We start from the raw sequence: 24,972 nt of genomic DNA, 5'->3' as shown, positions 1-24,972 counted from the left end.
CCTATCCTCATTAATACACAACAGCTAGTAAAGCAGTAAAGACTTACATCGCTTCTCTTGTTGTCCATCGACTGAAAATTACAACCAAAAGCTGCACAATGTGGCATCGTATATTATATTCCGAGTTGTGTTGCAGTAAAAATAGCAATATGACAGTGTCAGTAGCTCACCGAGTGCAACCATTTGACGTCATCGACATTGAACACACTGTGCACCTAAACAAAATGGCGCCGCCTATTGTCCAAATATGTCATGGATTTTTTAAATAACGTAAATCTTTCATGGGTTTTCTACTACTTCAGTAATAGACATCATTTACGTTATATTAAGCCATACAAGTCTTAACACCAGGGGTTCCCTTTAAGACAAGCAGTGCTTGACATTAACACCCGCCAACCCACCAAATGCGGGTAGATTTCAGATGTGGCGGGTAAGACAGCCATTCCCACTAGCCACTTTGGCGGGTTGAATATAATTTCAGCCTACAGTCTAATGAAAGGTAGCTAAGCTCGTTGTAGCACAAAATTACAATCCGATCACAATTCGTTATCGATTAACTTGCAGTTAGTGAAGGCGGGATCGGCGGAATCACGCTGAATGACACGCAACAGAAGCGCTCTCTCGCGTGCGCGCTCTCTCTCTTTGTCGCGCGCGATCAGATCTCCTTGCGCCTGAATAGTCAAATACATGCACACACCGATGTCAAAATGTCCATCATATGGAGTATCTCGCGTGAATACAGTCGGTTATGGCTTAAATGGACGTAAACAGGTGGGTAATAACTGGATATGTGTCAGTATATTACATCCATACATTCAGCAGCCCAATTAAATACCTGTCTGTCATTAATGTTAATCAAACAACAGAAGATGTTCAATAAATGTTAAATAAATCTACTATATCTGAAAAAAGAGTCTAATTTGTTTCTTTGTTCTTTTTATATAGCCTAACAAAAATAACTTACACAATTATAAAATGTATCATATTATGGCCATATTACCCACCTCTTGCCCACCCGTACATACCAGCTGATATACCATGTAGGCCTAGTCTTGATTTGGGTGGTCAGTCTGCATTTGAAAGTTTGAAAGGGTTTTAAATCTAGCTAAATAAGTAAAATGACTCAAAATCAAGTAATTTTAGCATGTCAAAGTCAGCTTTAATCATATAAAATGTAATTTCCCAACAGCAAAATTGTGGCCAGTGAAAATGCTGAGTAGCTAGTAACTTTGGAAAACCACTAGCCACAATGGCTGGTGAGCAAAAAAGTTAATGTCACGCCCTGAAGACAAGTCATTTCACTCGGTGGCCATCTTTGAAACACCTCTCGGGCATGCAAGTGCAGCTCCTGTCTCTTTGAATGGGGAAACATCAAATTCTCCAAAGCTGTTTGCCAAGCTTTTGATTAAATTTCATATTTGAAATCACCAATGAAATCTGACAACAACTGTCTCATACATTTTTATTCTAAACGCTCGAATCATGACAAAAAACCCCCCCAGTATTTTTCAGGCTGGATCAAGCTAATGCGCATGCGCAGTCCTAAGTGCGCATCTCTTATGTCTCATTTCGGAGGCGCATGTCTGACTGTTTCTATAGGAACCGGAGCTTCTAACGGCGGCTGCAGTGACGCGATGACTTTACCAATCGCCGATTGGCTCTTATTTAGAAGGCGGGACTTATTCCGCCATATTGCGCGTTGCACTTTCTCCCATTCAAAACAATATGAGTGAGGCGTATTGTGGTATTCTATAGTCTTTGCTCACGTGTAGTTTTAAGCAATCTCTCGCCACGAGTTACAACCCATGTAAATATATTTGTGTTCGTTCATGCTAGAGTTGTACAAATGAGGGTACTTTCTAACCTCTTTGCACAATCTGTCATCTATACAGGCCTCCATTGTCGCTGTAGCTTGCATGCGTTCTGGTCTGTTCTGTTTATGCTGGTTTTCTTCAAGTATCTTGTGAATTAACACCCCGAGGGCATGGTTGCCACCCTGTGGATAAACTAATTACTGCAAAAAAAAAAAGAAAAAATTAAATGCGACCTGCGCGTACAAAGTATACTTTGGGCTTTAAAATCAGAGACTCTAAGCCCTGGTTTCACAGACATGGCTTAGATATAAGACGTCAGTGCAAGTTGCTTTCAGATAAAATAGCTCAAACATGCAATTTAGTCTGGGACTAGGCTTAAGCCTTGTCTGTAAAATGGGGGGTAAGACTTTCACTCAAGTGGTATTGGAATTGGTGACTTGTAAACTGTAATGGCGTCATGTTTGCTGTAACTCATTTTTTTTCTTCACCATGTCCCTTTAGAGGCTACTTAAAACTAATGAAATCTAAAATAAATTAAAAATAATTCTAAAAAAATAACAAATAAAAATGAAAAAAGAATAATATACATATAAATAAATAAAATAGCAATAAATTTAGCTTTAAAAAATCTAAACTGTTATGACTCTCATTGCAACAACATCTGAGCTCAACCCAACAGTCATTCCTCGCAAAGACTTTTCTACGTTATCGTTGTGCTGTGGAAGTGACTGCTCCACTCGCCTGAACTCCTTTTCCATATTAGTTATTAATGCTTGACTTCTTGGCAGAATCTTTATTAGTCTGAACGTGCTGTCTTGGCTGAGAATACGATATATCATCAGTGACAGAGCATTACATGATTATCATATCACCGAGCCCTGATCTGCGAACAGGATCTAGGTCTCTTGCATCCTCAGGGAGTACTTCCTCGCAATTGGCCCCTGATCCGAGGGCAGGGGCCATGGCGTGGAGACCGCTGTAATGAGTCTCCACTCTCCTTCCTCAAGGGGACAGCACTTCACTCTATCCTTTCCGCTTCTCCTTTCAGCTGGTCCTGCGGAGGCAAACTGAAAGAGGAGGAGGAAGAGGAGAGATAATGGAGGCTATTCAATGGAGGAGAGAAGCAGCCACTTTTTTTTTAAATGGCTGTGTCAAATGCCACGTTCTCTCTCTCTCTGTTTTCCTCAGGGGGGGACTGCATGTGTCCAGAGAGAACTGTAGCTCTGCCGCAGTATAAAAACCTTGTGTGTGTATGTGTGAGCAAAGGCAATTTTGTTTGTGGGTGTCTTTATGTGTGTAAGGATTTGTATTGTCACAGACATTTCTGTAACAATTTGTGTCCTGATTTGTGCTGTGATGTCCTCTTTGCCTGGCTATTTTTATACCTGTGTTGGGAGGCTGAAGTCAGCCTCACTAAAATGCTAATGAAGACTAGAGAGCATGACTTAGTCTCTTTAATGGCATAGTCTCACAGGAACAATGTTCAGGTCTTTAACCCACCTGCTATTGCTAGACCACCATGCATCAATTACACTGATGTTAAGACTGCAATCCACTTCAGTTTGTCAAATGAAAGAATGAACTAATTAAGGCGGTTTCCACAAATGAAGTCCAAAATAGGACTTGAAACTCAAGTCTTTTTTCTTTTCAACAAAGTGCCATTGAAAGGAGTCTGTCCACCTCAGGTGATTAGGCAAAATGTTACATGTGCTGTTTTATTTGATATTTATATTTTTTTTGCAGTCACACAACTACATAAACTACAAATGCAGTTTAAAACCTTAGTTTGTTAAATAGTTATATATTTTGCAGATTTAACCAACACGTTAGTTTGTAGTAAGTATATTTAGGACATGTATGTTTTTATTTTTTTATAAATAAAAGAATATATATGTATACACTACTGTTCAAAACAAGTTAGGGACCAGTAAGTTATTTTTTAAAAGAAATTAATACTTTTATTCAGCAAGGATGCATTAAACTGATCAAAAGTGACTGTAAAGCCTTTTATAACTCTTTTAAACTTTATTTTCATCAGGGGCAGTTCTAGGCCCTTTTTCTGTCTGTCATCTCAGCCCCTTATAACTATAATCACCTATCTGAACGATCAGGTCAGTGTTGCTTACTTTAATTTATAATTTTTAAAGGATTAGTCTACTTTCAAATAAAATTTTCCTGATAATTTACTCACTTCCATGTCATCCAAGATGTCCATGTCCTTCTTTCTTCAGTCAAAAAGAAATTAAGATTTTTGATGAAAACATTCCAGGATTATTCTCCTTATAGTGGACTTCAATGGCCTCCAAATGGTTGAAGGTCAAAATTACAGTTTCAGTGCAGCTTCAAAGGGCTTTAAACGATACCAGACGAGGAATAAGGGTCTTATCTAGCGAAACAATCGGTCATTTTCTAAAAAAATACAACTGTATATGCTTTATAAACACGAATGATCGCCTTGGAAGTGCACCTGTTGCCACATAGAAAGCTGCCTCTCAGACAGCATGCGAGTACTGAATTGAGTTCTCTTTTAAGTCTTCTTAAGCAAATACTCACAAAATTATGTCAAAATGCCTGTCTTGACGAGTATCCTTGTAAACACAGTTGGTTATGTCTTAAGTGAACATAAACAGTTATAACAGTTAGAAAATATTGGATGTGTGTCAATAAAATGGATTTGTGCATTAGGTCTTAAAGTGACAGCAGCCTCATATACCTTCTGTTTCCTATGTTAATAATGTCAATCAAACAGCAAAAGAAAAAGAGAATCATTCACTGCTCTTAACTTCTGTAGCTTTAATAGGTATCTGTGTATATTTACTTCATACATTAATACAGTTTCACAAGCACTGTAAAGCACTGTTTATTTAATTTGTATCTTATTGTATTTATTTGTGCTATTGCTTTATTTGTTCTTATTTTATTATTGACTGTTTACTTGTCTTTAATGTTTGAACTATATTAGTGTCATATATTTGGTTTAGTTTTCACTGTGCTTCGTTTTCCCTGTGTTGCCTGCCTGTTTTCTCTAGTTAGTTTTCTTGATTGTTAATTAGTTCTACTCACCTGTTCCTTTTTATCTTGATTACTCTCTCTACGTATTTAAGCCATGAGTTTCCTCGGTTCATTTGTCTGGTATCATCTTTATTTAAAGGATTAGTTCACTTTCAATTAAAAATACCCCAAGCTTTACTCACCCTCAAGCTATCCTAGGTGTATATGACTTACTTCTTTCTGATGAACACAATCGGAGATATATTAATAAATATCCTGACGCATCCGAGCTTTATAGTGGCAGTAAACAGGGGTACTGAGAATGAACTGAAGAAAGTGCCTCCATCCACATCCATCCATCATAAACGTGTACTCCACACATGGCTCCAGGGGGTTAATAAAGGCCTTCCGAAGCGAAGCAATGCGTTTGTGTAAATAAAATATCCATTTAATAAGTTATGAAGTAAAATATCTAGCTTCCGCCAGACTGCCTTCTGTATTCAACTTACGAAGAAAGTGTAAAACTCTCACGGTTCAAAATTCTTACACTATGTCCTACGCCTTCCCTATTCAACTTACGGAAAAAGCTTTACTGACGTGATACCAGTTCCGTTTTTTTCGTAAGGTGAATACAGAAGGCGGTCTGGCTTGGATGCGTCAGGATATTTATTAAAATATCTCAGATTGTGTTCATCAGAAAGAAGACAGTCATATACACCTAGGGTGAGTAAAGCTTGGGGTAATTTTCATTTGAAAATGAACTAATCCTTTAACGTGGTTGTGTTAATGTTTTCTCCTACGATCTCCTGAGTGTTCCTTGTGGAATTATTAAAGACTTTTTTGTTCTCTACTCCTTTCGTTGTGCACGTTACTACAACAACCATTCCTGACTATTGGTTAGGCTAGTATTTTTGCTGTGATCGTAAATTGGAATAACAGTAGCCTACATGTTTACCAATTTGAACTGTTCTTCAGAAAGACTGGTATCATTATATAATTTATAAAATTTTTGTATTGACTTGGTACCAATTTAAGTACCGATAGGCCAGTTTCACAGACAGGGCTTAGACCAGGGGTGTCAAACTCATTTTAGGTTGAGGGTTGATTGGGAAAAAATGTAACCATGTGCATTACCTTTTTTAAACCTTAGTGTGCTGACATTTATTAGCCTACATTAATATTAACCATACAAACTACAAATTAATTGGCAAGAAAACTAGTAAAACACACTGTTCTGTGAAAAATGTTTTTTTTTTTTTTTTTACAGTGATTATTATGATTTTTCATGGCTGATTCCAATTTTTACAAGCAAATTGGCCTATTCCCATACCTGTTGCTGATTTTTTTTTTTTATTTAAGCAAGTTAGTTTTTTGTTTATTTGCTCTATGACAGACAAACTGGTCTTAAAAAAATACCTATAGCCATTTGAAATTAGAGGCTAGCACTACATTTTTATCATGATGCAAACAAAGATGCTACACATATGTAGCATGAGTTATTTTTTATTTAAAATTAGATTTCAAGATTTAAAGCAAAAACAGAATGGTCTTTTGTTTTGTGAAATTATGCTATAAGACACCTGCACAAAACCAAAACAGCAGACGGACTGAATGAAAATGCAAATTCACTCTCTGTTAGTAGGTGGCACTTATGGACAGCAGCAATATAGTGTTTCCTTGTTTACAGATGTATACAAAGCAGCGCTGCGCTAATAAACACTACTTTATACGTAGGTAAAAGGACAAGAAAATGCCGTCGAAACTATTCTGAAGACAATTCCCTTCATAGATACATTCATATTAACCCCATACCCCATTTCAATATTTATATTTTTCTTCCTATATTTCGCGAACAGTGAGCCTTCTGTGCGTGGTATAGTTTTTGCTCTGCTGGCGCGTCTGTGTTCTCCTCTTTGCGTCCATATTCAACGTACCCCGTCTGGCCTGTTTTAACATCCTGTTTACAGACTTTGTATTTGTAATATTCCCACACAGATGACATTTTGGAAAGCGATTGCAAAGCAGTTTGTGTGCAAGTACGGTATAGAGATCGGCCAAAATAAAACTTAAAAACGTTCCGATTTATGGCCTATTTTCTATTATTGTTCAAATCATCCCCCGGGCCGGATGGGACACCGTCATAGGCCATATTCGGCCTGTGGGCCGTATGTTTGACACCCCTGGCTTAGACTAAACCAGGATTAGGCTTTAGTTCAATTAGGACATTTAAGTAGCTTTTATAAATGTACCCTAGAAAAAAAACATTACTTGTGTGCATCTTAAGACAAAACAATGGCGCTGACATATTTTAAGATATGTCAGTGCAAGTTACTTTCAATTAAAACAGCTCAAAAATGCATTTTAGTCTGAGACTATCTTAAATCTTGTCTGTGAAATTCAGCTTTGATCACAGGAATAAATTACATTTTAACATATATTAAAATAGAAAAGTCATTTTAATTTGAAATAAAATTTCATAATATTACTGTTCTTACTGAATTTTTAATGAAATAAATGCAGCCATGATGAGAATAAGAGACTTAGTTATTTAGTTTACCAGCAGGGGCTAACCGACTAGCATGAACTGCCATACTTTCTTCCCTGCGGCAATATTCTATTTGTTCTTAAAAATTAGGCTTCTGAAAGTTTAGGCTTTCAGGAAAACTGAAAAAATTTTATTTACAAAATTTATATGAGCGAGTACATCATGAATCCATCTTCCAAACTGTGTTGTTTTCTGACTCTGAATCACTATGGAATGCCTATAATAAGTATTTATATTCTGACTATTTTAGACCGAGCGGGACGCCAACCGCTGCGGAGTAGCTCACTACCTGCGTGACTCATCATATCCATAAACAGAGAGAAGTAGCTCCGGCTACAATGTTCTTCCTCAAGACGCATGCAGTTTTGTTTCTTAACTGTAATAGTTATTTAGGTACATTAATAAATGTGTCCTTCTACCTTCTCTTATTTTTCATTGCAGAGACAAGTTTCTTGTTGGGGAATGCGCAAATTGTGGAATGGCCTATAGTTTACAGTAATGACGGATTCTGCAAACTCTCTGGTTACCACAGGGCAGAGGTCATGCAGAAGAGCAGCACCTGCAGGTGAGTGCCTCTCCCGCCTGTCTATTTTTACCCTGTCTTTATTCTTTAGTCAAGGACAGACAGTGACAGGCAAATTTATATTCATAACTTTTCATTGGAAGGCATGCAGGATCCAAAAATGCATTCGTGTGCATCATAACTAAATTATGTGTTTTTACAGAATTACATTATTTGGAATACGGAAAAGAAGCTTCACACACTTTCCCAGAGAGATTATGCTTGGATAGCTGAAGCTAAATCTATTAAACTGATGCAGTGCAGAATGTGAAGTAGTGGAAGGAGAGGAACAACAGAGTTTGATTGTTTTGTTTTTTATTTCTCAAGTGAGTACTAACCTCTCTATTCCTGCCAGTTTCACTTGTCACAGGAGTGAGGATGTTTCTCTAATGATTTGGTGAAGTGTTAGAGACAGAAGTGTCATTTTCTCACTCTGCTTGAGTTAGCAATACTGCTAAAACATACTTCTCACATTAGTTCAGCTGCGTTAAGCCATAGTAGCCATAGTGAGTCTGCTTGCGCTATTTAGCCACTCAGAGAGCGCATTTCTCCTGAGCCATCACCGAACACCTTGTTAGCGCTAAATAAACTCAGTAAGGTGCCAATCATATGAGCAGAAATAGAAATACCATCTATGGTGATTTGGCTCTACCTACATGCAGTGATATGGATCTGCCTACAGACTGTGATATGACTCCAGATTGAATCAGGATTCAAGGGGAATTTTAGAGGTAGATTTGGCACAAGTCTTTGTCAGGTAAAGCAATAAGGGTGAAGATTTGATGCTAAAAATCTTTGAGTAGCTTATAGCCACAGAACTCAAATGGACCATAAATCTCTGTATTTTTGGTTTTATAGAAGCTGAAGTGCTGAGGTAATATTTATTAAATGATCATTTAAGGAATTTTGTGTAGGCCAATGTTTCATTTGTTGTCATTAAATTATACAACCCGAATTCCGGAAGTGTTGGGACATTTTTTTTAAAATTTGAATAAAATGAAAACTAAAAGACTTTTAAATCACATGAGCCAGTATTTTATTCACAATAGAACGTAGATAACATAACAAATGTTTAAACTGAGAAATTTTAAACTTTTATCCACTAAATGAGCTCATTTCAAATTTGATGCCTGCTACAGGTCTCAAAAAAGTCGGCATGGGGGCAACAAATGGCTGAAAAAGCAAGAAATTTTAAAAAGATTCGTCTGGGAGAACATCTAGCAACTAATTAAGTTAATTGACATCAGGTCTGTAACATGATTAGCTATAAAAGGGATGTCTTAGAGAGGCAGAGTCTCTCAGAAGTAAAGATGGGCAGAGGCTCTCCAATCTGTGAAAGAGTGCGTAAAAAGATTGTGGAATACTTTAAAAACAATGTTCCTCAAAATCAAATTGCAAAGGCTTTGAAAATCTCATCATCTACAGTGCATAACATCATCAAAAGATTCAGAGAAACTGGAGAAATTTCTGTGTGTAAGGGACAAGGCCGAAGACCTTTATTGGATGCCAGTGGTCTTCGAGCACTCAGACGACACTGCATCACTCATCGGCATGATTGTGTCAATGACATTACTAAATGGGCCCAGGAATACTTCCAGAAACCACTGTCGGTAAAAAGGAAGCCATATGTGAACATGGTCCAGAAGCCCCATCGTGTCCTGTGGGCCAATGCTCATTTAAAATGGACTGTTTCAAAGTGGAAAAGTGTTCTATGGTCAGACGAGACCAAATTTGACATTCTTGTTGGAAATCACTGACGCCGTGTCCTCCGGGCTAAAGAGGAGGGAGACCTTCCAGCGTGTTATCAGCGTTCAGTTCAAGAGATGCTTCTGATGGTATGGGGGTGCATAAGTGCATACGGTATGGGCAGCTTGCATGTTTTGGAAGGCACTATGAATGCTGAAAGGTATATAAAGGTTTTAGGACAACATATGCTCCCCTCCAGACGACGTCTATTTCAGGGAAGGCCTTGTGTATTTCAGCAGGACAATGCAAAACCACATACTGCAGCTATTACAACAGCATGGCTTCGTCGTAGAAGAGTCCGGGTGCTGAATTGGCCTACCTGCAGTCCAGATCTTTCACCTATAGAGAAAAATACGTCAAAGACGACCACAAACTCTTCAGCAGCTGGAAACCTAAATCAGGCAAGAATGGGACCAAATTCCAACACCAAAACTCCAGAAACTCATGACCTCGATGCCCAGACGTCTTCAAACTGTTTTGAAAAGAAGAGGAGATGCTACACCATGGTAAACATGCCCCTGTCCCAACTATTTTGAGACCTGTAGCAGGCATCAAATTTGAAATGAGCTAATTTTGTGCATAAAATTGTAAAATTTCTCCGTTTAAACATTTATGTTATCTGTGTTCTATTGTGAATAAAATACTGGCTTATGTGATTTAAAAGTCTTTTAGTTTTCATTTTATTCAAATTTAAAAAACATCCCAACATTTCCAGGAATTCGGGTTGTATTATCCAAAATTCTGAAACTACTTCTAGTTGGCATTTTCCTATTTAATGCAATTTTTTTTTTTTTGTATTTAAAATTATATAATAGGCATATCAGTTTTAGTGAAAAGCTGAATTGGATAATGATTTTCTTTTTTGTATTCCTCCCTTTAATAAAATCAGCACTTAAGATGCTCAAATAAAGGATTGTACAAAGGAGTTCACATGATCAGTGTCATAAATTAGCTTATTTGATTAGCAAGAACGATTTCTTATTCATTTTATGCTTCCTATAACCGATCGTATTTTTCCAGACTGAAATTAGATTTTGAATGCCAGATTTTGAATGTGATTTCAGACTTTTGAACTCCACTGTTCACAGACACCTTATTTGCAAACATTTGCAAAAACTTCAGTCAGTAAAACCCACAAGAATACCTTGTTTTTGCTGCTGTTTGGAATTTCCTAAACTTTAAAGTTTAATGTTTCCTTCCTTTTACATAACGTTAAGGTGTAGAGCATGTTTGAACTGTTGCTTCGTATCTACTGTTTGTCCAGCCTCCGTAAGTTAAATAGAGCGGCTGCAGGAACTGACAGCCCGTGTCATCAGCCACTCCCCCTTGTGCACACTCTCTGAATTAACTGACAGTGAAAGACAAGGTAGAGTTTGCTAGGCGGATGTGTGTGCCACACAGGTGTGCGCACTCCCCTAACTCTCTTTTTCTGTTCTCTTTGTCTCGCTCATTTTCATCACCTGCTTCTCCTTTTCCCACCCACTTTTCCCACTCTCAAAACCTTTTTTGACTTTTACTCTTTTGTCTCTCTGTCCCCCTGGCAGTTTCATGTACGGCGAGCTGACAGACAAGAAGACAATAGACAAAGTCAGACAGACCTTTGATAACTATGAATCCAATTGCTTTGAAGTGCTGCTGTATAAGAAGAACAGTGAGTATTCCCAGCTATGATTGTTTAGCTGTGCCTGCTGAATCTAGCAGAAGATTGAAAGTGCAGAGATGTAATTGTGCTCTATATAAGAAGCTGAATTCCAGAAATGAATGAAAATGACTTGAGAAAATGGCTTAAGACAAAGTTTATTTCTCTGTTAGTATTGTTTATATTGTGTGTGTATATATATAATATGGCATCTGATTTGAAGTGCTGCATGTTGGTTAGAAATTTTGTCAGACTTATGCATATGCCATCAAAGTGTTTCTAGAGCAGCCATCTGGCTCAGTTGGTGCAAATTCTGCAGAGCGGCTGCACAAGCTCTGATGACACCTTCAGTTCCGCTAATGCTCTCAAATCTGTTTTTTCATAGCAGTAAAAACTCTGTTCATGTAATCTTAATGTGTCAAGTTTATCAAAATGAAAGTGATAAAAATGGAGACCCCACTTTATTACTACCCAAATAATATAGGCATATTTTGAACTTTTTTCTTTTACATACAGGCAGCACATGATCTATTCACTGAAAAGTGTTTCTAGTTGCTACATTTATATTCAAACACCATGTGAGCGTTACTGCAGAAAGCAGAAAGTGCCCGATTTGTTGGCTCGTCCCCCGACCGCAAGTTGCAAATCTCGCAGATTGGCGTAGCCGAAAGCAAACTCACTTAATGAGTTAAAGCAGTGTCCGATACAGAAAGTGGTTGATGGGTGGGTCTCTTAAAGTGTGGATGGGCCTGAATAATTTGTTTTTTATAACATGTTTTTTAACCACCTTAATTTGATAATTTTTTAAAAAAACAAGACAAAAACAAGGACTGGTTCCTGTGGCACTAGCGCCAATGAATTAAGATACCACTGTATCACTAATAAGAGAAATCACAATGTCTGAGTCTTATGATCGACAAACAATGGCCTGAATTAGCATATTATTATTAATATTAGGTTATAGTTCTAATAAAATACATGACATTTAGGGTGCTTTCACACTGGCAGTATAGTTTGAAATGAGGCATGGTTTGCAAATTTCGCATGAAAAATTGGTAATGTGACAGCTGCCATGCGGACATAGGAGCGCAACGGGGTACCGAACCTGTGACTACCTGTAAGAGGTGGTCTGAGTTCAGTTCCACTGAGTTTCAGTGGCGTGACATACAGTACATACATACAGTGAACCCAAGTGTCATTCACTCTGCTGTGTATAATAGCGCCAAATTAATTAAAAAACATAATATATTGAACTGCGTCCTGTGCCGTGCACATTTGTGATGGCGTAAGATGAACACAAATGCACCGAGGTCAAATGAATCAAGTTTAAGCTGTGTCCCAATTCAGAGGCTGCATCCTTCGAAGGCCACAAAGATCGGACCGACCGTTGTGAAATGGGATTGTCTTGGATTGTTCTTGTCGCCTAGCAGCTGAGACAAGCTGCAGCAACGTTTGTACTGGACTTTTTTGAAAGTTATTTTCAACTGTCTGAAATCAAAACAGGGTTCACAACCTGTCTAAATATGTTCACCTTGGTCCATTTCTGTACACAATAAAGAGTATAAACTATATAAAGCCACTTTAAAAAATTTTTTTTTTAATTTTTACATTTGTATCATTAGATATTTGAGTGCAAGCCAATACTTACATTTAAAAATGTAATCCGGCAGTTTCTCTCAAAAAATCCTGTCACAATGAATTCTGGGGCAGGGTAGGCTGTGAAGGGACACATGGGAAACGAAGGACACATTTCGAGGCTGCATTTGAATACTTCGAATTGGGACAGCCTTTGCCGCACCGCTGTTATGCAGTCGGTCTGAATGCGGCCTTCGAAGGATGCAGCCAGAGATGATCTTATTATCGGGAGATAAAAGGGTCAGCGACTCTGCCATTGGAGAAAACATAACAGTCAACTTGGATCATGTGTACCTTGATAACCAATCACTTTACAGCCTTGACATCATTAAATTTCACTCAGAGTTGTGCGACAGTCAATCGCTGTTTACGGACACCATAGGAATGAATGAGAAGTGCAGTAAACTACCTATCGCAAAAAGTATGTAACTTAGTTCAATCTGAAACAATTGTTTGATGGCAAACATGTTGAAGATTAGCCGATAGGCTGTCGATTCATTAAATGATAAGCTGTTTTCCCACAAAAACAGTTTATTCAGCGCAGTGAAGCCTATCCTGCAACACCTGGCCTCCTTCCCTACCACGGCAGTATGCTTTTGTTTTTGCTAACCTTGCATGCTTGCCTTCAAGCGGCTTTGATATGCATCCTCTGAATTGGGACACAGCTTGAGTGTGAAACCAGACCAACACTGCGGGGGCCACCAGGAACAATCGCACTCGCACTCGGACTTGGACCGCAGCAAACATGCCCAGTGTGAAAGCCCCCTTAAAGTCATTGAACTAAATTATTTATTTTCATGGATCTGCCAGGGTGGGCAAGCTGTCAATTGTAGCTCCGCCCCTGAGCTAAAGGCAGGCAAATAAGACGCTACATCATTCTGAAACTTTTCTCCACTCTTTTGCAAAAAAAAGTGTCTTGCTAAAAACAGGTATGGGCATTTTAGTCATTTTGTCTACTCGAGTACTCAGGGTAATTGTGCAGATGCTTAAAAAATATCTGCATTGATCTGCATCAAGCGGACGTGTTTGGTTTTTACATCGTGTTATATGTTTTTTTAGTACCCCTGCGATGCAGCCCACTTTCTGTTTTCGCACTCTGCGTCGCGTGTTTACGCAGTAAGAAGTTAAAATAGTTATTTTAAAGAGTCTGAAGAACCTATATATTCAGTTGGGCGCAATTTAGCTGTTGATTAGTGTGTATGTCTGTGTGCACACATTCCCGCTCTCCTTATCTAGATATTGTAAAAAGTCAAATAATTTATGATCATGTCTGATTATCGGCTATTCATGCCCATCCCTAAAAAATCAGTATATTTGCTGAGTTATTTGATCGTTTACACCTCGAGGCATCTTGCATTTTGGGCACAATTGCATCCTCTCTGCTCTTGAATTTCTGTAATGTAGTTACTGTAAAGATAAATCACCCCATGTTGCCTCTGTAAGATAAAGCTGCCCTGTTAAGCTCAAATGTAATGACCCATTAGGCACACGGGTTACACAGTATATTTCTCATATGGGTGGACTGAGGACCTTGGTCTCAATGATCTTCATGTCTCTTTTTTCTCAATCCCTGTCTTTCTCCTGCAATCATTATTCACCACCATGATCTCATCATCATTTATTCCTCTCCTTCCCTTCCTTTAACCTCTCTGTCACTTTCACTTTACCTCACTATTCTTATCATTTTCATCCATGTCTTTTATCTTCTTGGTCATGACTCCTTTAAAACTCTCAATTTGCTTCTTCTCACATACCACTTTTCATACTTTCCTTTTCTTTCATCCTGCTCTCTCTCCTCTCTCATTGCATTCATCCGGTGTCGTCAGGAACCCCTGTGTGGCTCTACATGCAGGTGGCCCCCATCAGGAATGAGAACGATAAGGTGGTCCTGTTCCTCTGCACTTTTAAGGATATCACTGTCTTCAAGCAGCCCATTGAAGATGAGACCACCAGAGGTAAGGACTCTAAACCTCATCTTAAGTGTAGAATTTTTCAGACTTTTGCATTAGCACACCAAAAAGCATAATTCATAATTCTCAGTTTGTGTTTTTAAGTTGAAAAAGTTAAAAGTTAAACACTCTGCAAAAAAATAAAAAAACTTTTAATAAATAAACATTTTAGATTTTTACTATTTTTTCAGTTGTATTTTTCTCGTTTTCCAATAATATTAAGCAGCATTTTGACTCTTTGATTTCAGAGAATATATCTTGAATTAAGTTTATTTTTCATAATATGTAAACAAATATATTTATTTAAATGACTTAATTTAATAATTGATTTATTTATTTATTTAATTGTTTTATTTTTAAAAAAGTATATAACTCAAAAAAATTGAGAGGTTTAAATATAAAAGTGCTTAATATCTTAAACAATAATATCCCTAATAAATATCCCTATTATCTTATACAATATTTTAAGTAGATTGATCTTATATTTTAAAGATATTTAGACCTTAATCATGCCTACTTTCAAATTACATCATTGTACATGGGATAAAAATAATTAGACACTTAAGAGTCTAATTGTGATTTATTGTCAGCCAACAGTTTCTTGAAAACAACAAAATCCATTTATAAATAAAATAACTAATTAACAGGATAAGAGCAATAAATGAAGGTAAATAATCATTGACGTAGAGTGTGTATGGCTGGGCAAGGCTGAGGGTGCATCTCAGTCAGCTCCTTAGCTTCCTAGGTCATGAAGATATAAGGACAGTTAGGACCCTGGCTCACTACACATTGGGACACTGATGGCTCTATTTCCAGCAACATGACAACGTCCTCATTGTACAACATCACTACTGGTATTTATGAACAACAGAAGACCTGATATCTTTCCGACATTATGTTTTATTATTATTTAAATTACATTATGTATTTATAATAAATAAATTATAAATGTTAGCTAGATTATGTTCATTACCTGTCTAGGTGAACATGTTGATGTTAAAATATAATTAAATAAAGGTTTGTATTTTAAAAAAACATCTATCGATTCGCATGTCATTATGTGTAGTGAGTTGGCTCACGTGATTTATGTTTCGCGATTCAGAACTTCTGTTAAGGGAACACAGTGAGCATCGATGCTCCCTGGTTTTCATGGTGCATTGTGGGACTTTTTAGGGAGCAAACGTTCCAGTGCACTGGAAGGATTTTGCAATTGAGACAACCCTTAAAATGGCCGACTCCCTGATCAGTGACTTGACTACTGAACTATGGAGCTGATTGAGGCGCACCCTTAGCCTTCCCCTGGCAATGGACTTGAGACTAGTGTGGAATTTTCTCACTCAAACCACTGGCTGTTGCTGCTTCTGACTTCATAACTGCTGGTCTATGATCAGTTTTCTCCGTAATATTAGCATATTGGTGATTTGGCAAAAGATTCCATGTGCATTAATGTTTGCACTTTGTAAAGCGTCATATCTTTCTATTTACAACTTGTTTTTGTTGCATTGAGCAGTGTAACATGTCTGTTGATTTCTTGAACGCAATGGCCAATCAGAGGTGTTTAAGTTAGAATCCACTCACTGCTCAAAGCCGGAGTTTTCAGTCCAGTCCAATGCTGCAGTCTGCACGCTCGCAAATCCTCTCATAACAAAGTGTAGACATTATGTAAATAAGAGATTTATTGTAGAAAGCTTTAGTGATTATACAACCTGGTCCCATGGAAAGACGTACCTGTAGGAACGTTTTCGCGAGTCGCAAAAATACTTACCAATACGTACATATCACTGCAGTTTCCAACAGAAATGAACACTAGAGGCAGTAAAACAGCAAACGCTTTTAATCGTTTTCATACACAGTTACGATTACAGGGACAGATTATGGATTAATAAAGACTTGTTTTTACGTCTCCTTGCACAATATTATGTTATGACTTCAAAACGCTTTTTACCAAAGTGCACAATTTGTAAACGAATATATTTTGGACTTTGCATTGGTTAACCAGCTCCATATGTTTCGCTTTAACAAGCTTGCTCGGTAGCTCAGCTGATACAGAGTTGGTCTTAGGACGAGGAAGCCTTGGGTACGAATCTGGGGGAAAACGAGTCACAGTAAAAGAGCTCATAGATGAGAGATAAAAACAAGCTAAAACGGCACGATTACGGATGCTTTTTATATCACATTTGCTTTTGTTAACACTATCAGGTAGGTTTAGGTGTAGTGTTGATGGTACGTTATTTTAAAAAATAATGGAGCGCTACACTTTTAAGCGCCACTCACCGGACAAAATTTCAAATCAGAACTGCGGTAATTGGTATAAAACCAACATCATAAAAATGTACCATATTCACGTTTATCTGTTCCGACAAAAAAAAAAAAAAAAACATAAACATGCTTCTAGCACCACTCAGTGGACATTTCACATTGAAACTGCAGTGATATGTACGTATTGGTATTTTGTGACTCGTGAAAACGTTCCCAGAGGTACGTTTTTCTAAAGAGACCCGGCTCTGATTATAATGGAGCTTCATGAGATCGCGACTAAGATGAGTGACAGCTTTTGAGTGATTATAAATGGACTCTTTGCACGCTTTCTAGGCGATATATAATCAATTCAGAATTTGAATAAATCTTTTGTTTTTCATGCTTGACCAGCAGCCATGTACACGCTGCAAAGTTTTGGGAGTGACATCCGCGTAATTCATGTATTTGAGCGATTATTATAATCATGCATGCACGATTTTTTCTCTTCTTTCCCACAAAAAATTATTTTGTCTCTCATTTGATTGGGTGGACCAGCCGACAATCTAAGTGGGCCAGTGCCACCCTGGCCCTTATATAGCCTCGCCACTGGTTGGATGTGTTTTAACTATGTGTTGCAGCCTGCTTGGCATAATAGTATATGGTTGTATAATGAGAGCGACAAGCTGTCACTTTATGTTGGAGAGTGCTGCTTATGGGCAGCACTGCAGTCAGCCATTGAGCGTTCCTTGTATATATGTGTATATTATTGATGGGCATTGTCAGATCCCACTTTTTCCTCCATTTACTCTCTCTTTCTGCTTTTCTCTCTCTCGATCTCTTATATACCAGTGGCTATTTTCCTTGTCAGCTTGTGCCACTGCTAAACTGAAGCACTTGTCCTTTGACAGTGATCCTAGCCCACACAGGAGCTCTTTAAAGAAACACACACACACACACACACACACACACACACACACACAGATATATATATATTTGGAATTTCCCCTCAGAGACTTGATAGCAGCTGCTGTCACTTTGTGGCAGGGCACCTGTGCCCAGCTGAGTCTCTTGTCAGTGGGTGTGTACAGAGCGACAAGAAGTAGAAGTTCAGCGAGTATTTTCACTATTTATCAGATAGATAGCCAGTCAGATAGATAAACCCTCCAATGCACAAGCAGTGGTGAAATTAAACCTCTCTGCAGTTATTAACATATGTTATGGTCTAGCTATAGTGCTTGCATCATAATCTACCTGCTTTGGCAATTGCAGTCACATGGTATGAAAATGTCAATGAAGACAGTGATTATGACTGTGGGCTCAACCAATTACTGCATATCTTCTCAAAGTTATTTAACAAAACAAAACTGGCCTAGCCATATACACTGCTCAAAAAAATTAAAGGAACACTTTGAAAACACATCAGATCTCAATGGGAAATAATATCATGCTGATATGGACTGGGTAATGTGTTAGGAACGAAAGGATACCACATCGTGTGATGGAAATAAAAATTATCAACCTACAGAAGACTGAATTCAAAGACACCCAAAAAATCAAGTGAAAAAATGATGCAGCAGGCTAGTCCATATTGCTGAAATTTCATTGCAGCATCTCAAAATGATACTCAGTAGTTTGTATGGCACCCACATGCTTGTATGCATGCCTGACAATGTTGGGGCATGCTCCTAATGAGACGGCGGATGGTGTCCTGGGGTATTTCCTCCCAGATCTGGACCAGGGCATCACTGAGCTCCTGGACAGTCTGAGGTGCAACCTGACGGCGTTGAATGGACCGAATCATATTGTCCCAGAGGTGTTCTGTTGGATTTAGGTCAGGCGAGCGTGGGGGCCATTCAATGGTATCAATTCCTTCATCCTCCAGGACCTGCCTGCACACTCTTGCCACATGAGGCAGGTCATTGTTGTGCACCAGGAGGAACCCAGGACCCACTGCACCAGCCTAAGGTTTGACAGTGGGTCCAAGGATTTCATCCCGATACCTAATGGCAGTCAGGGTGTCATTGTCTAGCCTGTAGAGGTCTGTTTGTCCCATGGATATGCCTCCCCAGGCCATCACTGACCCACCACCAAACCGGTCATGCTGAACGATGTTACAGGCAGCATAACGTTCTCCACGGCTTCTCCAGACCCTTTCACATCTGTCACATGTGCTCAGGATGAACCTGCTCTCATCTGTGAAAAGCACAGGGCGCCAGTGGCGGACCTGCCCATTCTGGTGTTCAATGTTAAATGCCAGTCGAGCTCCACGGTGCCGGGCAGTGAGCACAGGGCCCACTAGAGGATGTCGGCCCCTCAGGCCACCCTCATGAAGTCTGATTGTGATTGTTTGGTCAGAGACATTCACACCAGTGGCCTGCTGGAGGTCATTTTGTAGGGCTCTGGCAGTGTTCATCCTGTTCCTCCTTGCACAAAGGAGCAGATACCGGTCCTGCTGATGGGTTAAGGACCTTCTACGGCCCTGTCCAGCTCTCCTAGAGTAACTGCCTGCCTCCTGGAATTTCCTCCATGCTCTTGAGACTGTGCTGGGAGACACAGCAAATCTTCAGGCAATGGCACATACTGATGTGCCATCCTGGAGGAGTTGGACTGCCTGTGCAACCTCTGTAGGGTCCAGGTATCGCCTCATGCTACCAGTAGTGACACTGACCCTAGGCAAATGCAAAACTAGTGAAAAAGTGTCAGAAAAGATGAGTAGGGAAAAAAATGTCAGTGGCCTCCACCTGTAAAACCATTCCTGTTTTGGGGGTCGTCTCATTGTTGCCCATCTAGTGCACCTGTTGTTAATTTCATTAACACCAAAGCAGCTGAGCAGCTGAAACTAATTAACAACCCCCTCTGCTACTTAACTGACCAGATCAATATCCCAGAGGTTTAACTGACTTGATGATATTCTCTGATTAAAAAGTGTTCCTTTAATTTTTTTTGAGCAGTGTATATCCATATGGCTTTTACTAAATATTCATGAATATAAAAAATTATGCATCACAGTTGACTGCCTTCACATTCCTTTGACATAGAAGGGCCTCTATTCTGGCCGTGTCGAGAATATGAGCTGCTTATCACCACACCAAACCACAAACTTTATTTAAGCAGGCATTCAAATCATCTACAGTGATTACTTTGTAAATGAAGGACTCTTTGCCCTTATCAAAATGTTAATCTATGCCGCTCCTGACCCTTGATGCACTAATAAATATTAACAGCACAATCAGATTATTCATAGACTGGCACGTCTCTTGAGCTTGTTGTTAGGTAAATATGAGATCTGTTGTTCTAAAGGGGCATTTGTTAAACGTCACACTCCAGGTGTGTATTCAGTATTGCTTCATGAATAGCTCATGTGCATGTACTGATGAGAGAGTTCAGCATCAGGTATACTAAGCCAAAAACTACCAAAATGCACCAAATCAGCATATTAGAATTATTTCCGAAGGATCTTGTGACACTGAAGACTGTAGTAATGACTGCTAAAAAAATTCAGCTCTGCAATCACAGGAATAAATTATGTGTTAATATATATCAAATATTGAAAACAGTTATTTAAAATTGTAATAATATTTTACAATATTACTGTATGAAATAAATGCAAATTTGGTGAGAATAAGAGTCTTCTTTCAAGAACGTTAAAACTCCCAAACTGAACTGTACTATATACTAGGGCTGTGAATCTTTAGGTATATAGCGAACCGATTTGATTCACGATTCGTAGGTGTTCGATTCGATTTTTGCAAATTCAGAACGATTCGATTCGAGACGATTCACATTAAAATTCGATGCGATTTGATTAATTTGATTCGATTCTGCATTTTTATATGCAATCATAGGGTTATTGAAATGCTTTCCCCAATGTGTCTTAGTCAGAGTGCGAATTACACAGCGGCCTTCAGGAGGTCAGAGAGTAAGGGCAAAAAAAACCCTTTTGTCCATTGTTAATGTTAGTTCATGTTAGTTCTTAATGATGCTACATTATTTTAATAGCCTAAAAATTGGCATTTGTAGAAATTTACATAAGCCAAAATTTTAAAAGGCTTTAAAAGTATTGTTAGTTCATGTTAACTATAGTGCAGGATAGTGTTAATGGCTACACAACCCTATTAAAGTGTTCCAGGTACATTAAACATACTAATGCTTACATGGAGAGACTACCCAAGAATATCATGCACTTTCCCAACTAATCCTAAACTAACTTTTCTTCACGGAATAGTAAGAAAAGCCCTCTTCTCTTTATACAGAACATTTCCCTTATGATGATTCTGAAAGAAAGCGCGCTGGGTGGGTCTACTGTTGCTATAGTAACACGAACGCAACTTTAATGCGCATCTTACTGTTAGATAAACCGCCTGGTCATTTCAGTGTTGTTAAGGTTGTAGTTATTTCAGCAGTTTCCTTCGTACATTCAGTTTAACAACATTAAGTTAAATTTCATTTATCATTCATTGGAACTGTGCGTATGAGACACTTACATTATGTGTTTGCTCTGTCCATGCAATAAATGCACGGTCTTACCTCAACTGCTTATGTAGTGTCAATGGTATGACCCATTTCCATAAAACTTGAGTATTGTATCTCATAGAAAATAACGGTGACATTTCCACGCAATGAAAGTGTTTTATTTCAACAGTAGTGACTACGCAATGACTTGGCAGCTCTATCAGTGGCTTGATCGGTTTGACTCAGGACTATTGCTGTTATAATAGAGACTGTCATCTGCTCTCCATCAATTCGCGCATGTAGAAATTTAATGTTTATATATTTTAAAGCACTGAATCGCTATGGAATCGCTATTAATCCGATTCTTAGCATTTTACATCGATTATCAACCGAAATTAACGATTCACGATTCAAAAAACATTTCAAGATAGATGCATATGCATCATCAGGATTTGTAATCAATGCATCGAGAAAACGAGTGAATCGTTACACCCCTAGTATTTACACATTATCACCTTTTATAATATCAGATTATTAATGTTTGTTAATGTTACTATTTTAAACATTTTAAATAGTAATATAATTTTGAAGTGAACTGCTCCTTTAATCCAGACTTTAGCTTCCACTGTTGTTTTTTTAGGTAAAGAATAACATGCATTGAGCATAGTTAGTGAAGCTTTTAGTGTTATTTGCATCACAGGAAGTATTTTGTAATTAGTTGTATAATAGAGATCTTCCCTAGAGCTTCAATCCATGTGACTGTTTCTGCTCCCTCTGGGGAGAAGATAGAGCTAAAAGCAAAATTACAGTATGTGTGTTCATGTATGTTTCCATGTATGCTGGGCTCAAAATCCCATTGGAATAGTGTTCCTGTCGGTAAGGCTCTGCTCTGCACTGGTGGTCCAATGAAATATGCAAAGCATCTGCATAATAAAGCACCATTAGGCGTCAGTGCCCCCAATGCACATTGGGTTATTTTGTGTTGACTGTGTATTCGTCCCTTGCGTTTAAATGATTTGTGAATACATTTAAACCACAAGCGAGTGTCCTCTCTCTGAGGACCTCTGACCTATCAGCGTGATCTCATTGATGGTGACTTACCCAGGGGCACAAACTTCAAATAATAGCAAATAGGGAAGGAAAATGAGGAATGAATATGGGCTCCATGGCAACAGTGAAACCCTTTGAGATCCTTCCAGATCTTTCTGTAAGCATCTGATAGTTACCTGGCGAGGATTTTCAGCTCATCAAATGTATACTTTAAGACCTCAGCACTGACACAAGTATAAATTGAGAGCTTGCCAGTAGAAGTTCAAGGGAACATAGTTAGCAGCAATCAAATAAAGGAAGAACATGTGTTTATGATTAGGTTCAGAGTTATAGACAGGAAGATTAACTATACTGCCAGCACAAGCAATAAACAAAATCTTATTTTAAAAGAGAGATACTTTTTGTTGATCATGGCAGCTGTTGATCAAATTATATGAAAAGCATTATAGATGGGCATATATTTAGTGCATTTTCTGCATATTAACCCACAAAGCCTGCTGTATAATATTTAATATACAAATTTCCACGGCCTCAACATATCAACATGATCAAAACTTTGCTGGAAAATCTGTTGTACACAATCTACTACATTCCTTCTGTTGTTTGATTTATACTAAAGGTCTTTTAGTATAATTCTAAATACATCCCCCTCTAGGTTTGGTACACATGTGTTTTTTCGAATAATAAGCTAATCATAAAACTAAGTATTTAAATATCATCTTACTAAGACATATTATTGGGAGATATAGAGTAATAACTTGTATTTATATGCATTTTATGTAACTAGTCTGCTATACTGTTAAAGATGAAGATCTTTATTGATTTACATCAATAAAGGTGTTTTCTCCTCGAGTATGAGCTCATTGTTCTTCTATATCATACTATTTGAGCCATAAACCCTGAAGAAAATTGCATTCAGAATTTGTTTGTTCATGTGTATCATTACCTTATTTGCTTAATTCCTTTAGTGAATTGGGTGGCAAAACAATGCAAATATCATGTGCAAATAAACGCTGCTATCAGTGAGTGTGATTCTAAGTGAAGTCTCCCCTTAGTCTGTGTTTGCTTCACTGTTGCATGTCTGCAGTCTAGCAGACCTTGTTTGCCACTCTTCTGCCAGATGTGGTGCATTTGGGCAAACATATGCTCCATTGTAGTTTAGGACTGATAGTGTTCTATGAGGCTGCGATGGCCAAACAGAGACTTCTCTGAGGCTTGCCTTGTGGTTACTCGACACAGGCTACCTAGCGCCATTTTCCCCTGTTGAAGGACTATATCTGGAAGAGACCTCAGGGGTCCTGTGCAGTGACTCTTTGCCCTGAGACAGCCAGATGGCCTGAACCATCCATTGTTTTTCTCCTTTTCTTCCTTCTGTCTGTGACATAGTTCATTTTTTCGTCTCATTCCTTTACTGGACAATTTAGTGTTGGAGGTTTCACGCCTATATATGACTCTCCTGTTTCCACCAAAACTGTTTATCGGGAGCTCCACAGAGTCAGTATTCAGGTCTGGCTGCTATAGCCAAACCTTTGGTCACTCATGCCAGTACCAAATGTCAGTTTCAATGGTGCCAACAGTGCAAATCTTGGGCTGTGGACAATTTGAAATATGTATTTGTTCTCTGAGTCCACCTTAACTGTCTCTCATGTGAGTTACGGTGTGGAGAAGCCCCAAAATGTCTTGACACCGGGACTGTTGCGTGCTTAGAGTGAAGCACAGGGTGGATCAGTGATGGTTTGGGCTGCTATATCATGGCATTGCCTACTGTGTCACTGTCAAGGACTACCAAACCATTCCGGAAAACCATGTGCACCTAATGGTTCAAACATTGTACCCATGTATCAGCATGATAATGCACCAATACACACAGCAACACTTCAGACAGAATGGTTCGAAGGTGAAAGTGAAGTTGAACTTCTCCCATGGCCTGCACAGTTACCAGATCTAAATATTTTTGTGCTACTTTGTGGTATTTTGGAGGAGCAAATCAGAAAACATTTTCCTCTACCAGCATCAGATAGTGACCTGGCCACTGTTCTGGAAGAGGAATTGCTCAAAATCCCTCTGACCACTGTGAACAACTTGTATCTGTCATTCCCAAGACCAATTGATTGGCCACAAAAGGAGTCCCTACACCAGGAGTATTCAATTAAAGAACAGTTATATATATTTCCATCTGGGCAGCAGTAGTACTTTGTAAAATAAAATTTTTTTTAAACAGTCAAAATAGTAAACAAAGATGAGGATATCGGTCCCGAGAGCCAAAGCAGTGGCATCTGAGAATTAAAAATATATACTGTATATATTTCATCAGTTGAGCCCAACTGGATATGAATATTAAAAGGTAAGAT

At 38.5% G+C, this 24,972-nt stretch overlaps 1 protein-coding gene across 1 annotated transcript in view; it reads left to right on the top strand.

Moving 5' to 3' along the window:
• The window catches only part of kcnh5a (potassium voltage-gated channel, subfamily H (eag-related), member 5a), a 113,563-nt gene that overhangs the window by 13,121 nt on the left and 75,470 nt on the right, over window positions 1–24,972 (top strand). The window contains exons 2-4 of the mRNA XM_051875355.1: window positions 7,792–7,915; window positions 11,203–11,309; window positions 14,759–14,887. Of these exons, the coding sequence (XP_051731315.1) occupies window positions 7,792–7,915; window positions 11,203–11,309; window positions 14,759–14,887 (360 nt within the window). The remainder of the gene's footprint in view (window positions 1–7,791; window positions 7,916–11,202; window positions 11,310–14,758; window positions 14,888–24,972) is intronic.

This window comes from Ctenopharyngodon idella, chromosome 20 (assembly GCF_019924925.1).
Source record: "Ctenopharyngodon idella isolate HZGC_01 chromosome 20, HZGC01, whole genome shotgun sequence".
Taxonomy (NCBI): Eukaryota; Metazoa; Chordata; class Actinopteri; order Cypriniformes; family Xenocyprididae; genus Ctenopharyngodon; species Ctenopharyngodon idella.
The sequence above is the reverse complement of the archived record's forward strand: the minus strand, read 5'-3'. Positions and strand labels throughout refer to the sequence as shown.